Source organism: Otolemur garnettii, unplaced genomic scaffold (assembly GCF_000181295.1).
Source record: "Otolemur garnettii isolate 467f Iridium unplaced genomic scaffold, OtoGar3 scaffold00015, whole genome shotgun sequence".
Classification (NCBI taxonomy): domain Eukaryota; kingdom Metazoa; phylum Chordata; class Mammalia; order Primates; family Galagidae; genus Otolemur; species Otolemur garnettii.
In genome coordinates this window covers 12,482,182-12,497,299 of record NW_003852410.1, presented here as the reverse complement: position 1 = coordinate 12,497,299, position 15,118 = coordinate 12,482,182, and the positions used below count along the sequence as shown (strand labels likewise).

Below are 15,118 nucleotides of genomic sequence, written 5' to 3'. Positions count from 1 at the left end.
CAGGTGCTGGCAAGATTCTGGTTAAAATCTATATGCACACACACAATTATTCTTAAAGAGAATATTAGATATGTGTGGATAAATACACACTGATTCATGTATACACAGTACGTAATAAAAGTAAATGTAACATGTCTGTTATAATGACATAACAATTTAGACCAAAAATCATGGAAGTCACACTCATACTAAGATTGCAAAGGTATAAGAAGGGGGGAAAGGAATTAAAAATTTTGTTTAAAATGGAAGGTAACTGAAAGAAGTGATTTAAACGTAAAATTCTTGCTATAAGAAAAATATGCACAAAGTACTTTAGTAAACTTAGAAGTAACTAATATAAGCATCACATATAGCTTCCAAAAATATCCAGGGAGGATACAGGCTGAAAAAAAAAAAAATACCATGCCTACAGGAAAACAAGAGGGAACAAAGGAAGGAGGCGCATCCATGAGAAAAAGAGGATATAATGGCAGAAGCAAAACGAATCCTTGTCATTATAAACACAAAAAGCAGTAGAAGCCTGTAGTAAACCACACATCAATTTAGTAATGGCTTGTTGAATTGGGGGGAGCAGAGTGAGACCACTACCTCATTATAGGAGCACATTCCAATCTCAGAATTACTGAGGTGCAAGGAACTAAAACAAATTATAGAATCAAGATAATTGTGACAGCATTATATACGAAATATACAACTAAACAAACAACAAAAAAGAAATGAAAAGTAGGAAACAGGCAAAAACAAACAAACAAACAAACAAAAAAACTACACTGAGCCTCTGGTCCCAATTCCAAATTCCCCAGAGAAAGAATGTGGTTTTCTTAGGTTGGATCATGTGTTTCTGGATTCAACACACGGCTGGACTCAGGTCCAAATAACATGGTACAAATATGGCTTCCAGGGCCAGGTTGCAGAGGGGACTGCACTGCAGGACATTTGAGATGAAACTCCACAGGGGGTCAATAACATATCACTATATATGTTCTTTTCTTCTTTTCCTCATGTCTTCATTGTTTATTTTTTTCTGGTTTGTCAGAATTCTCTAATTCAAATGTTCTACAAGAGCAAAGGCTATGTCTGACAATTATTTCATGTTCTTTTTAGTTCTACCACAGTGCAAAGAACAAAGTAGCTGCTCAATAAAAATATCCTTACCTGGCTGCTTTTTCATTCCCTAAACAGAATCCTCACATAATAGTAAAATAGAACACCAACTCCCACACACACAAAAACAGGCATTTTCGGCTCTGATTTAAACAGTGTACAGAGGACCAAAAAGTCATATCAAATTGTTTCCTCAACCTATTAATGGAATTAATAAGATCCATGTATGTTTCTGAAATCCAAAATGACTGCACAAATTAAGTTATATATTTTTAAATGCTGGCTTTGCTAGACACGTAAACATATACTTACAGGCAAACTGGAGTTTAGCTTCTCTGCTGACAATTGTCCCAAGTGAGTTGGTTGCGAAACACTGGTAACTTCCCGTGTCCCTATTTCTGTTGGGGTTAATGACCACAAGATTGCCTCCATTCAACTTATAACGATGTTCCAGACTCATATCGATATCACTTCCATTCAGCTGCCATCTGTAAAACAAATACCAAGGTTTTATACCTTCTTAGTATAGTCAGTGTTTTGTGGGGGATTTTTTGCAGTTTTTGGCCAGGGCCGGGTTTGAACCTGCCACCTCCAGTATATGGGGTTGGCATCCTAGTCCTTGAGCCACAGGCACCACCCTAGTATATTCAGTTTTATAAAAGACTTTAAACATCATCCCTCTACTAAATCAAAGATGATAGTGCATTGTTTGACTTTGCAAAATTGAAGATCAAATATGCTCAAGTATTTATCAGATACAATGGTTAAAGTACAGTAGAAAGTACAACAGAGGAGTATTTAGAAGCTAAAGATGTTGAAAACTTTTCTGAAGAGGTGAAAATAATGTTATTTGTTCACCAGGGGAAAAATCAGGCTAGGTCTGTATAGGCCAAGATAAAGTAGAAAGTGGAGGTAATTATCTCCGATACTTCAGGCCAATCTCATGCTGACAATGAAAGGAGAAAAGAGCACATTGCTTTGATTTATCCAGATTGACTGAGCACATTTAATACATTAATTGGGTAAGTGCTCAACTATCCATTTCAATTTGTCTGGGTAAATACCTGTCCCTGAGGCATTCTCCACTTTTCTAAACCATCACAGCGCTGTTTACAAAATGGTGCACTGTGGTAAAAGACCATAAACACCACCAAGGGGGTCTGAAAAAGTGAAGGCACCAACCCCAGAGCCATACTTAATGGGAAACCAAAATGAAAAAGAAGGAGGAAACTGATTTTTAAGCAAGAGTTTGTAAATGGGAACTTTGAAAGTGTTTAAACAGTAAGCACCGGCAGTCCCTGGGTTACAAACGAGATGGGTTCTATAGGTTTGCTCTTATGTTGAATTTGTACCTAAGTTGGAACGGGTACATTCACTGGTTACCTAGTATAGTCTCTGTTCATTAAGTCTGAGCCAAATGTCAATCAAATGTTTGTGACTTGGGCTCTTATTAAAAAAGCCTTCTTTGTAAGTGTGAGTTGTATGTAAATCGGATGTTTCTAACCTGGGACTGAATGTATACTTGACACAAAAAGTAGATTTTACCTTTATAAGATCATTCATATTCTACAATCTCAAGAACATATCCATTGTATAAAGTAAGAATGATCTAATTCTTACAGTAAAATTATACTGCCATTGGTTCTATAAATATCCACTTATTGTAACAATATCTCAATGACTCTTTATAATACTTTTGAAAAAAATGGGTAACATCTACTTTATAGATGATGATTTTGATCAGCCAGGAGTGTGAGTTGTCAACATTGATAATTGTCTCCAAACTATCAGCTGGATTATAGCCCCCACTTATATTATAGCTCATAGTTCCCCAAGAATGGCCTGTGCCATCTAAAAATTGTTAACTTCATATATAAAACATGTAACACACACATACTATATACTATAAAAACATATAAAGGGATGCCATGTGAACATTATTTGAAACTGAAGTACATAAAATTAAATGGAATATTATACAACTGTGAAAATGGATGAACTTTTATAAATATGAAAAACTCTCACAAGCAATGATAAAAAAGCAAATTAAACACAGCATTTATATGAAGTTTTCAAACACAGAAAGTAATATTAGGAATTCAGTGTGTTTTGATAATGTATGAAAATGATAATCCTCAGCTTTAAAGTATGTTATACCTCTAATAGAGTGGGATGTGTTAGGGGACATAAAGTAGGAAAAGTCAGACTTTTTTGGTTTTATTTCTTTAAGTAGTGATATATGGATGTTCATCATTACTTTATAATATGTCTACATCACTTTCTATAGCTAAAATAATTTATAATAAAGCTGTAATGATTAGGGAGTACAGGAGGTGAATAAACCTCTAAGTTTAGTCTCTAGTGATTAAAGGAAATTTTCATTTGCTCATTTTGAAAATCAAGGCTTTCTTGATTTTTTTTCATTCACACCCAAGTATGCTAGATCTAAGGCAATAATTCTAATGAAAGATTAAAACAAAATTAAAAGAAAAAACTAGAGGGCCCAATTCTTTTTTAATTTTTTTAACTTGAAAGAATAAAATCAGAAAAAAAGTAGAAAAAGTTGTAGCCTTTTCCATGCATGGCAGATCTCTGCTATCGGTTTTTGTTTGCTGTACTTGTAAGAGTAACTCTTTTGTGATCCTTCCTAAGGCAAGTCCATATTTGCATGAGGATTTTAGGTCACTTTTCTCGACTTTGACTTTAACTGTGCCCTTGAGTTTGATCTATGAGCACTTGTGAATCCTCCTTCCTCCTGCTGGTGCTCCTCAAGGCCTAGAACTACCGAGAATCAGAAAAATGAAGGAAATAAAGAAAAATTTTCCATCCACTTTCAGCCAGACCAATCTGCACACCAGCTGCGACATCATCAGAGGATTTGTTGGAAATGCAGAAGCTTGGGCCCACCCCCCAACTACGGCATCTGAACAGACAGCTTCACGAGATCTCCAGCTGGTTAACGTGCACCTTTAGTTCAAGATCTAACACCACCCCCAAATCAACCCCAGGCTGCCTATGGCAGCACAAACAGAAATGAACTCCTCCCTCTTCATCTAACTTAATTTCATTGTTTAACAACTTTGATTAGAAAGATCTTTTTCCCTTCTTTTCTTTTTTCCTTCCTTCCTTCTTCCCACCAACCCTCTCACCCAATGGAAAAAAAATATTATCAAGTGCCACTATACCAGGCAATTTGTAGGTTCTGACATTGTTAAGATGCCCTGCCCTCAGGGAGCTCATGTTTTATGCAAGGATTTTATTTTCTAGTTTCTTAGCTCCTGCCCCTGACCTCACCACCACCTCCTTGCCTAATCCCCAGATTCTAACCTTGCCTTTCATTTTTTTTTTTTTTTTTGAGATGGGGCCTCAAGCTATCCCCCTGGGTAGAGTGCCATGGCATCACGCTCACAGCAACCTCCAACTCCTGGGCTCAAGCGAGTCTCCTGCCTCAGCCTCCCAAGTAGCTGGGACTACAGGCGCCCGCCACAACGCCTGGCCATTTTTTGGTTGGTTGCAGCCATCATTGTTGTTTGGTGGGCCTGGGCTGGGGATTTGAACCCGCCACCTTAGGTGTATGTGGCTGGCGCCTTAGCCGACCTTGCCTTTCATTTAAAAGCATCAGGAAAAGAAACAGCATTCAAAATCAAGTACCCATTGGTTTTTCAGGTGGACTCACCCTTTCCCAGCTGCATGACCGTGGGAAAATTAACTAACTCGCCTGAAGGTAAGTTTTTAACATGTGGAAGAAAATGTCCTTGTTTCCCTAGGCTAGTTCTACAGATTCTGTGCAGACAGTGCATGCCGTGAGCACAGGAAGGCTTTCAACACCAGCCTAAATGCAGGTGGAGGCTCCATCAAAGGCTGCTGACCCATCCACCCTTTCTGGTTTTCTTTTTTTTTTTTTTTTTTAATCCCTTCTCACCGAGCATGTGTTGGTTATATTTCACATAACTGATGAAATAGCATCTTCTCGTGTGTGGAACAGACTGTGACTTCCACATATGGTTTGTCTGCAGTGGTACCTGCCCTGAGTGAGGGAAAAGCAGACGGGACACATACTGGCCTTCCCGTTAAAGAATAAGTCAGATAGTACATCACAAGTGGGCAGGTTTAACTTCTGAGCTGGAAATGCTTTGCCAGTTACTGAGCCACTAAATGCCTGCAGTGAGAAGAATTCCTCTAAACTCAAATCAGGAAGGATGCAGTTAATTTCAAACTCTTTTGAATGGAAGACTGGCGACACAGGGCACTTGTGTGTTTGTTATCTAAGAAGAACAGTTTGTATGGGGGTAAAAAGCATTTTCGCTCAGCAGTCAGAAGGCATACGGCCTAACTAACTATGTCTGATGGCTTCATTCAAAAATTGTGATTTTACGTTTAGCCGATGAATAATCCAGGTACGGTGGCTATATGGAAAATTGTAAAGATAAATAAAATAGAGAGAAGCACTTCTTGCCTTTTTTAATACCTGGAAAGATTTAAAAGACCATGAAGTATGTGGGGAAAGACTTCATTTCATTAGGTGTCTAAGATCTAAAACTATCATCTTAAAGTTTTCACTGAGGAACCAAAATGGAAAAGATTTGTTCCATTATGCATAAAAGCTCTCTCACTGCCTTCAGCTAGGTCTTCATCACATAAACACAATCCTTAGATTATTTCACTATGTGAGAGGCAAAAACCATTCTCGTTTAAATCCGTTTCTGTTATCTAAAAGCATTAGTGCATATGTTTTAGCAAACTCTTCAGAGCTAAGACATACTTGAGAGAATGTAAAGAAGGCTAATTTTCTTTGAACAAAACAATACAATTATTTTTCTCTTTCCTAACACTATTCGTCAGGAGATGTAACTCATCCGCGGGAGATATAAAATTTCTCAATATCTTATTAAACATTGATTGTTTTTCCTCTTCCTGAAATGATGTGCATTCAGAAACAGGTTGTCTTTGTTTAAACTCTGAAATATATTGAGTCATTTCTAGGCCTGAGCTTGCAAAGATTATTTTATCCTGAGAAACAAAATAGCATACCTAAATTCCTAATACAGAATGTTCCCAGGAGGACCTGATTTCTAAGTATGTCTCCCATTTTCATCTACGTAAGACCTATTCAGGAAAACTGGTGGCATATGCAGCTCCTTCATTCAAAATATGTGCCCAATAAATATTCAAATGAGACTCATTTTCTTCGGGGGAAACTGTAATCCAACTGTTCAGGGTTCACAAACACAGCCCTGAGTAGTAAGGTGTGACAGGTAAATGGCACACTCAGGTCATAAATTTACGAAGCTTTTAGTAATAGATATTGACTTTTGGTTTTGCATATTCCTCATCCTTTGTAAAAGTTACAAATTTCTTCTTTCATCAAGCAATTTGAAAGTTCACCAAGAGCTCTTAAGTATCCGAATGAAATCTTTTTGAAACATAGAAATTATTTAAAACTAAATAAAATATATTTGCATACCCAAATTCCAATCCAAAAGGCTTAATGCAGCGATCTGGAGCAAAAGAAGCCAGCCCCACAGCCCTTGGGGCTACCTATCCCAGCATTTCAATCATCTAACATTTACACTGTGCTCCATAAGCAGACTAACCTTGTAGCTTGAGCTCAGTGGTAAATGTCACAAGATTAAGCACCTCTGCATAATCATCATGTTGTAACACTCTTGAATGATAAGTTCACTGTCAGCCTTCAGAGTTCAAACGCTCATTCTACACGAATTAGGATATGCTTTAAGAATCACAAGTGAGAAATGGTTTATTATTCGTATTTGACAAATCTGCTAATTCTCAGTCAATAAGCTCTCATCCCTTCGAACTAGTTATGTGGAGGTTTTATATAAACTAGTGTCTGGGCCAATAATGAATCATGAATGTTTGGGGTGCCAGAATTAGAAGCTCTGGGTTATTGACGTACCCGAAGCCATGCATCTTCATCAATCCATTTTTTTCTATGTCTTAGTTACATCCTCTACACAACAGGGAGACTATGAGGCAGGCGGTCACTGAGACAACCCGGTCAGCTTACAAGATGGAATGATGGCAATCCATGGTAGGTTTCCACCTAAAAATAATCTGAAATACAATTTCTTTAAAACCAGCTACAGGCCCTGGGGTCAGTCATCTTTGAATATCGGATATAGTGCATAAGATGCACAACATAGGAGGTATTTCAAGACTGGAAATTACTACTTCTAAATGATCAAAACTGTAATTGCTACTTTCAGGAAATAAACTAAAAGATCACCGGCTAAGGTGTTTGAATCACTTTCCAACAGATGAAGCAACTACATGTGTGACAGAGAAAGAGAATGAATGTGTGTGTGTGTGTATAAACACAAGTCCATATAATAATGAGTTAGATCAGTATGAAAAGCCTAAATTCTCCGAGTTAAAAGGTGCTTTTCAAAGCACCTAAGCTCCCCTGGCTGATAACTATCTCAACCACTGCTCAATTTCTGGCATGAAGCATCACAATTGATACATAGCAGGTACTAACAGAAGTTTCCTGAATAAAGTAATCTAATTCTACCCTCTGATAGCCATAATTAACCTCTATATAGTCTTCACTAACTGTGGTCATCTCTGTTGTCAATAAACAATCTCAAAAATGGGGAATGAACGCATCATTATTTTCAGTTACTTTATGAGTTCTCATTTATTTAGCACACTAGTTATTGTCAGATGAGGCAACCTCTTACACAAAATTACACTGGTATGGAATGCCAATAATGAATAGAAACACAAATATATTTTGTTGTTGTTGTAATTTAAGGCATGAAGTTCTCGACTGAGTCCTTCAATTGAATTTTGTAATAAAGTTAGAGAACATCACAACTTGAAGTCGGAGCTAACAAAACTGAAAATAAATTGAGTGACTTTTGGTAGTTTCAAAAATAATCCAAGACATAATTCACCTCACAGTTGATTATATAAGGTTATTTTCTTTCAGGATATATATTCTATCACAGAAAATCTGGTCAAGACAATGGGAATCTAAACAACATTCTGGAGAAAAACAGATGTGACATTTTAGAGCTCAACATAAAGCAAGAAAAACCCCAAAAAACAAAAAAAAACCCCAAAATATTAAAATAAATAACTTAGTAAAATCTTTCGGGGGCTGGGGTTGGGTTTGGGAAACAGGCCCACATTAAATGTTTGTAAAATCAACAGGCAATACTTTATTTTGGGTTTGACAAGAAAATTAGAAATTTAATCACAGAAGCAATTTGTGGTTTCAGATGCAGCTTTCAAGTTAATAAGCAAATGCATTTGTGTTCAAATGCAATGTTTGTTAATATGTTTACTAAAGTGATGAGAATAATTGTAGCCTTTGAAAGAAAGAATGTCTAAATTTGCATATTCAATACTTTATCCAAAAATAACTGGTTAGGCTTCAGCAATAATTGCTAAAGATTTAAATGAGTTATGTTGCAATGCTCTTTTTATTTTTTTAATTGAGATTTCAAAATGTGTTTTATGACATAGGTCCCAATTTCTCATTCATTAATAAATTTTAAACACACACACACACGGGGATTACAAACAACTGCTCAGTTGTCATATATTTATAGCCTAGTTCAATCCCTAGTTCAGGGATTATTTAAAAATTACTCCAAGGAGAAGGAGAGTTATAGAAGACACTTGCCATTGTTGCTGTCCCTCCATCCCTTTTAGCTTTCTTGGGTCGCAGGTGCCTCTTTCTGCTATGAAGAGGCCACTCCTCACGTGATCCTGGCCTGGCCAATTAGAACATTCATATGTCTCAGGCCTTACTGACTGCGTAATCATATGAATATGACCCAAATGACTTAACTCATGTTGGACAAATCAACAATCTCAAAGATGGGAATAAATGCATCATTAATCAGCATGTGTATATCCTCACTCCTTACCCACTGAAAAAAATCACAAGAAAGAGGAATGAAAAAAGACGTGATTTATTTTGTTATACTACCGTCTTTAATGGTAGTCTAACCTTTACAAACCTTTACATTTCTGCTGCGCATTGACTGCCGACAGCATTAGCTGTGTTTTTCTGACACCACTTGGGGCTTTTAATAACACACATAGAAATTAATGGCCTCCTCTTCCAGTCCATTTTATAGGGAAGATATAAGTAGCCTGGAGTCCCAGGCAACCGTCTGTATGGAGCCAAAAGAGAAGACTCAATCCAAACTGAAGACTATGATCCAATCCTAAATTCCCTTTATTTTCCTCAATTGTGAACTTCATTCAATTTTTCTTTGTACTAACAACTAAACATTTGTTCTTTAGTGAAACATTTGGAATGTAAGGATGAAGATGTTTTCCCTCCCTTTACCTTTAAGAGAGTTACGGCTTACCAGGGCAATCGCATTTCATTTCGATAAGCTTTCATTTTGTATAGATGGGTTGGGATGCCACGGGTGTGCACATTGCTGGAACACAAAATTTGGTGCTGAGAAGGCTCAGAGACAACCTGGGACAGATGGTAGAGCAGCCAAGTTTAACCTGCCCTACAAGCGTGTGTTTACCTCTGCTTCCCACAGACACTATAGATATTCTTTACGTTTTATGTTTGGAAATTGTTCCAACTGTGCAAATATTTATTCGCTCTTCGTGGCTGACTGTGGGTATGGGAAGGGCCAGAGTCCACAGCTGGAGAAGTGATGATCTTGAAGTGAGTTGAACTTGAGGGTGAACACAGAAAACTGAGCTAAAAAAGGATTGCATTTGACTACAGGCCAAGACAATTTAGAGGAACGATAACTCTTATTTGCCTTGAGGCATAAAAGTAAAGTGCATTGACCACAAACCTTACTAAGCAATAATAAATATGTAAGAGACAAATTGCATATAAGCAAAATTATACTTAAGAATATGTACCATATATCATGACATGGTATAATATAGAATATAGAATATATAGCACATATACTACATATGTGTTATATATTCTAAAAATGGAACATATATAGTTCATATTTAAAATTTATAGCAGGTTCATAATGCATATATACATCAAATATAGTACTATACATAGTACTCTGTGCATGTGTGTATACATATATACATGTGCATATATATACACAAGAAATAAATCCAGACTTCTCTTCCTCACATCTACTCCTTGACCAAATGGTGAGCAGAATTTAGTGTATTATTTTATTTTGTCCTTCTTTTTTATACAAAATGCATTTAGTTGATTTTCAGCAAATTAAATACGTGCCAGATGTGACATATTTAGGGTAATTATGGCCAGCAAAGACCTCTATTTTGCAATGGTGTTTAGCATTGCAAACACTACATTTTATGTATAACATTTTATTAAAATAATTTATTTTACATATTATTTTAAATATTTTAAATATTTTAAAATAATTACATTTTATTAACATAATTTATTTGTTTTCTGAAACAAATAAGCCGAAAGAGAATGATGTTCTTGTCCCTTCCTTGTGCAGACAGAAAAATGAAAGCACATTTACAGAAAAGATCTGCGGTCCAGGCACTGGTCTGGAACTTTCTCCAAGCCTAGACATGCTCATCTGTACGGTTCTATACACTAAGCTACTAGCCACTTAAAAAGAGGCTGCTCGGAGTTTTTAATTTCATTTAGCTGATGACCTTCACAAGAGCCACGTGTAGCTCCGACTACCATATTGAACAAAACAGCTCTAAAATCTCAAGCTAGACTCAAAGTTGAGAACACAAAGCCCACAAGGGCCACGTTCAGCTTTTGAGACACATTTTTGTTGGCCTTCATTTTCTCAAAAAAGGAAGGCAGAGTTAACACTAAAATGAGAGAAATATGAAAATGAAAATATCTGGGGCGGCACCTGTGGCTCAAAGGAGTAGGGTGCCGGCCTCAAATGCCAGAGGCGGCGGGTTCAAACCCAGCCCCGGCCAAAAACTGCAAAAAAAGAAGGAAAGAAAATGAAAATATCTGAATAGTAAACATCTCTTAAAAAGCTTTTACAGTACTGAACCAGGATTCCTGGATGGTAACAATTGGCAAGTGCTGAGAAGCAGTGATGACCTCTTAATGACAGGCTTAGGGCTGAAGATTTGAGTTTCCAGTCATTATCCAGTGTGCCTGTATGTCCCTAAGCTTGCTTACCTCATGCACTCGCCTGGTCCCTACTGGCATACTCATATTTTAGCCCTGCCATCCCCAAATATGAGGCCCCTTTAAATGCCATCAGCAGCAATGACCCGGGATCCTCCTATTTGGGGTCTTTCATCTTAGCATTAGTTAGTTGGATATTTCTAACCCCATGAAAAGCAGGAGAAAATCTTTCCCATTAAAAAAAGTATTAATACTTCCTCGGGGTAACCTCTTTCAGCACCATCAGCAATTACAATGAGACGGAATACTAATTAACCTTTAAATATAGGCTTTGGGGCTCAGGCGGGGAGACGCAGAAGAAAGAATAAAATTCTCAATTAAACCCTAACACAAGTAATTTCTCCTGAGAATTTCTGAACTTTAGGATTTCAAATATGACCAATTAAGAGTTCTTTTTACCCAGTGGGATTAAAACAAAGACAAGATCTCTCATCAGATAAGTTTTCCTCAGTCTACAGCAAGGCTCTGAGCTTTCAAAGACATTCTTTTATAAGACTCTTAAATTTTATTCTGAATCTTTAGAAGCTTGTCTGGATTGTTGTCAACAATTCACATGACCTTCTAAGTTTCCCCTGTGGCTGTCCCTCCCTCTCTCGATCAATCGATAGATAGATAGATAAGATATAAATATATATACACACCCACACGCACACTCACACGCACATATATATATATGCTCATATTTATTAATACATAATAAAACATTCCTTCTCTGACTTCACATAAAAAAATGCCCAATATTCTTTTTTATATCCTGTATCATTACATATTTATGCTATTTATCTGCAATTGTTGAAGGATAGTAAAAAAAAATTATTTGAATAAGCACACATATTTTATTCTGGACCATTTAAAGAATAATGTGGAATATTACCTAGTGGACAATTACAGTCAAAAGCTAGGGAAAAAAATTGTAAAAAACAGGCCAAAATAGAAAGTGTCATCGAAATAGATAAATTTGTAGTTGCAACCCACATTATTCCACACTCCGTTTACTCCAGGAACAATCTATTTCCTTCACAGATAACATGAATAACAAAAGGTTGTTTCTTGTTGTAAGGAAGCCCAATATTTCTCAGAACTAAAAGCAGGTCTCCTGTGCATTTCCAGGTCTCAATTTCTAATGGTTCTAACCTTTAGCTTAAGTGAAATTTTATATTGGTTAGAAATCTTAACTTCAGAAAATCTTTAAAGCAGTAATGAAAATGTCTGCCCTGTTTGGCTACAAGCCAAAAAATTTAAAGCAATACATAGCACGTTATATTTCTTCATTTAGCAAATTTAAAACTAACAAATCAATCTAAGTCACACATCTTCTAGTTTCAGCTAACAGATTTTACTTAAATTGCAACATACAAATATCAAGATGATCTCTCAGGCTATACAATAAATCAGAAGAATTGTTGTGTAAACAGCAAAACTTCCGTGTCGACATCTTATCTACGTTGTGGGTCATTTCAAAAATTTTGAGATACACAAAAATCAAGAAATGTAAAATTCATGCAGATGGAAACAAATGAAGCCCGCCCAGCAACACCAATAAGACAAGCAAACAGCAACTTGCACAGGTGAATCAGAAAGGATGCTGTTGACTGCGTTTCTTGAAAGAGAAATAATGGACCACAACACAGTCCGCTTCAAAGCTTTCGCAGTGACCCAGGTACCAATTCATTTAGACAGGCTCTATAGCAATGGTTCCCAACCTTCCTAATGCTGCGACCCTTTAATACAGATGATGTCATCACGCCGGGTACACATATGTGGGCGAATCTGCATGTGGGCCAACCTCCTGGAGACAGAGAAGCACTGTCCCATGGAAATACGGGTTTTCCGACCCCCAAAGGGGTCGCGACCCACAGGTTGAGAACCACTGCTCTATAGCGCTCATACAAATACATAATTACAACAAAAGGCTATTTCTGGATTTCTAATTCAAGACTTTGGTTATTTGATTAAAACCCTACAAGCATAATTAATCTACTCATTAAAATACATTCCTATGTCACTAAATCTAACATGTTGACAATTTTTTAGCTGAAAAATTTATCACCAAATTATTCATCAGATAAATGCCAAGAAATGCAACTTTACTGACAACAGAAAAACAGCCCACACGAGCCATTCACGTGGGTTCTTTATCATATTTGTAGCCATGCGTATAAGAATAATCTTCTATTTCAGGAAGAAACAAACAGATGCATTTAGAAATTATTGGATTGCCTTACAAATATGTGAGAAAAAAAAACATTCCTAGTATTTGTCTTGTTAAGCTAAGGGGTTCAATTTTCCTGAAAAGAAGAAAATATTTCCAGATGTTGCATATACTTATGCTTAATTAATTGAACTAGCTCATAACACAGTTTCTTCTTCTTCTTTTTTGTTTTTTTTTTCTAATGCTGTGTTGTAATTTTCATATTTCTACAGGGAGAAAAAGAGGGAAAACTTTTTCTCACCTTTGCCAATTCTGATCAGTAACCTGGAATTACCATGTTTCTTTTGAAGTACACAGCTGGGGATCAATAAATCCATCCTCGATCACAGTTGAAAAAGACTGACCTTGTTGAGTTCCAGACACAAAAATACAAATGCCTATCTTCTAACCCAATTTAACCATGACTGTTAGTTTCAATTATTTATACAGTTTAAGAGCAATGTGAGGTCAGTAAGATCTACATTACTAATCTAAACATTTAGCATTTTATTAATATATGCTGAAGTTTGCTTGTTCTGTAGACCGTAGAAAAGATTTTGCCAAGAAAACTAACAGTGTAAACAGAGTTTTGGGAGCAGATGCTCCCAGTACTTAAAGAGCATGTTGTTTCGAAGGTGCCCTGAGCACTTTCTTGCAACCACTTACAAGAAAGCAGCATACGCTATTTATCAATAATTCATCTCTTCATTACAGTGGCTCCCCCAAGCACCCCTAAGTGCAGAAACGTTTAATCTGGAGTTATTTAATAAAATAAATATTCATCTCATCCAAATAATCCATCACTATCCCCAAAATGTTAATATTTTTATCGTAAAGTGGTAGGAGTTCAATTTTATTTCTTTTTTCTTTATACCTTTCTGTGATGCTTGAAAGTTTTCAGTGAACAGATGTAGTTTACATACTCATAAACATATAGACTTTAACATGATAAAAATTTAATAAATGAGATATTTTCTCTTGGAAATTAGTTAACATGACTTTAATCACAATATATTTGATATTTTATTCTTCCGTATGTAATGAACCTCCAAACATACACCCAGTAAAATGGTAGAGGAAGAAATGAATGAACGGACATGGAATTGTTGTTTCAGCTTTGATTTCAAATTACCTTTGAAACACACACAGTTAATTTCATCCCATGTGGTCTTGACAACTCCATGCAAATCTGAGTTTATAAATTAAATGGCACTGTAAATCCATGAGAGGACATTATTTAATGGAGTCTACCATGTTTTTTCCTGAGTCAGGAAATATTACTATAAAGTGAATAATCAATCAAATACATGCTGGAAAGGAGTCAAATGTTCATGGAACAGAGCTGTTGAACGTCTCAAACAGCCACTGCTTCACAGATTATTTCTTACTGATGGTATAATTATATTGAAGCAAAACAATTCACAATTGCCACCCAGGGTTTTATTTTTTTTTTTAGTTTGAATTTTGAAACTTTCCACTGTACCTGTAATGAGGTGAAGGGCTGCCTCTTGCTTCACAATTTAAAGTTATTTTTTTATCCTCTGAACCAACAGAGAAAATGCTGTTGCTGGGCTCTTTGATAAACACAGGGCCTTGTAAGTGAAGCTCACCTAAATGGGTAGGAGACATCCAAAAATAAAAATAAGTAAAAGATATTGAAAGCTGTATTCCAGAACTGAAGAAGAAAAACAAGCAACTACTGTGTGCCA

The 15,118-nt window shown here is 36.4% G+C and overlaps 1 protein-coding gene across 1 annotated transcript in view; it reads right to left on the bottom strand.

The window, feature by feature from the left end:
- CNTN3 (contactin 3) overlaps nt 1-15,118 on the bottom strand; it is a 293,914-nt gene that overhangs the window by 221,307 nt on the left and 57,489 nt on the right. Inside the window, 3 exon segments of the mRNA XM_012802498.2 lie at nt 1,417-1,592; nt 14,893-15,029; nt 15,032-15,084. Of these exon segments, the coding sequence (XP_012657952.2) occupies nt 1,417-1,592; nt 14,893-15,029; nt 15,032-15,084 (366 nt within the window).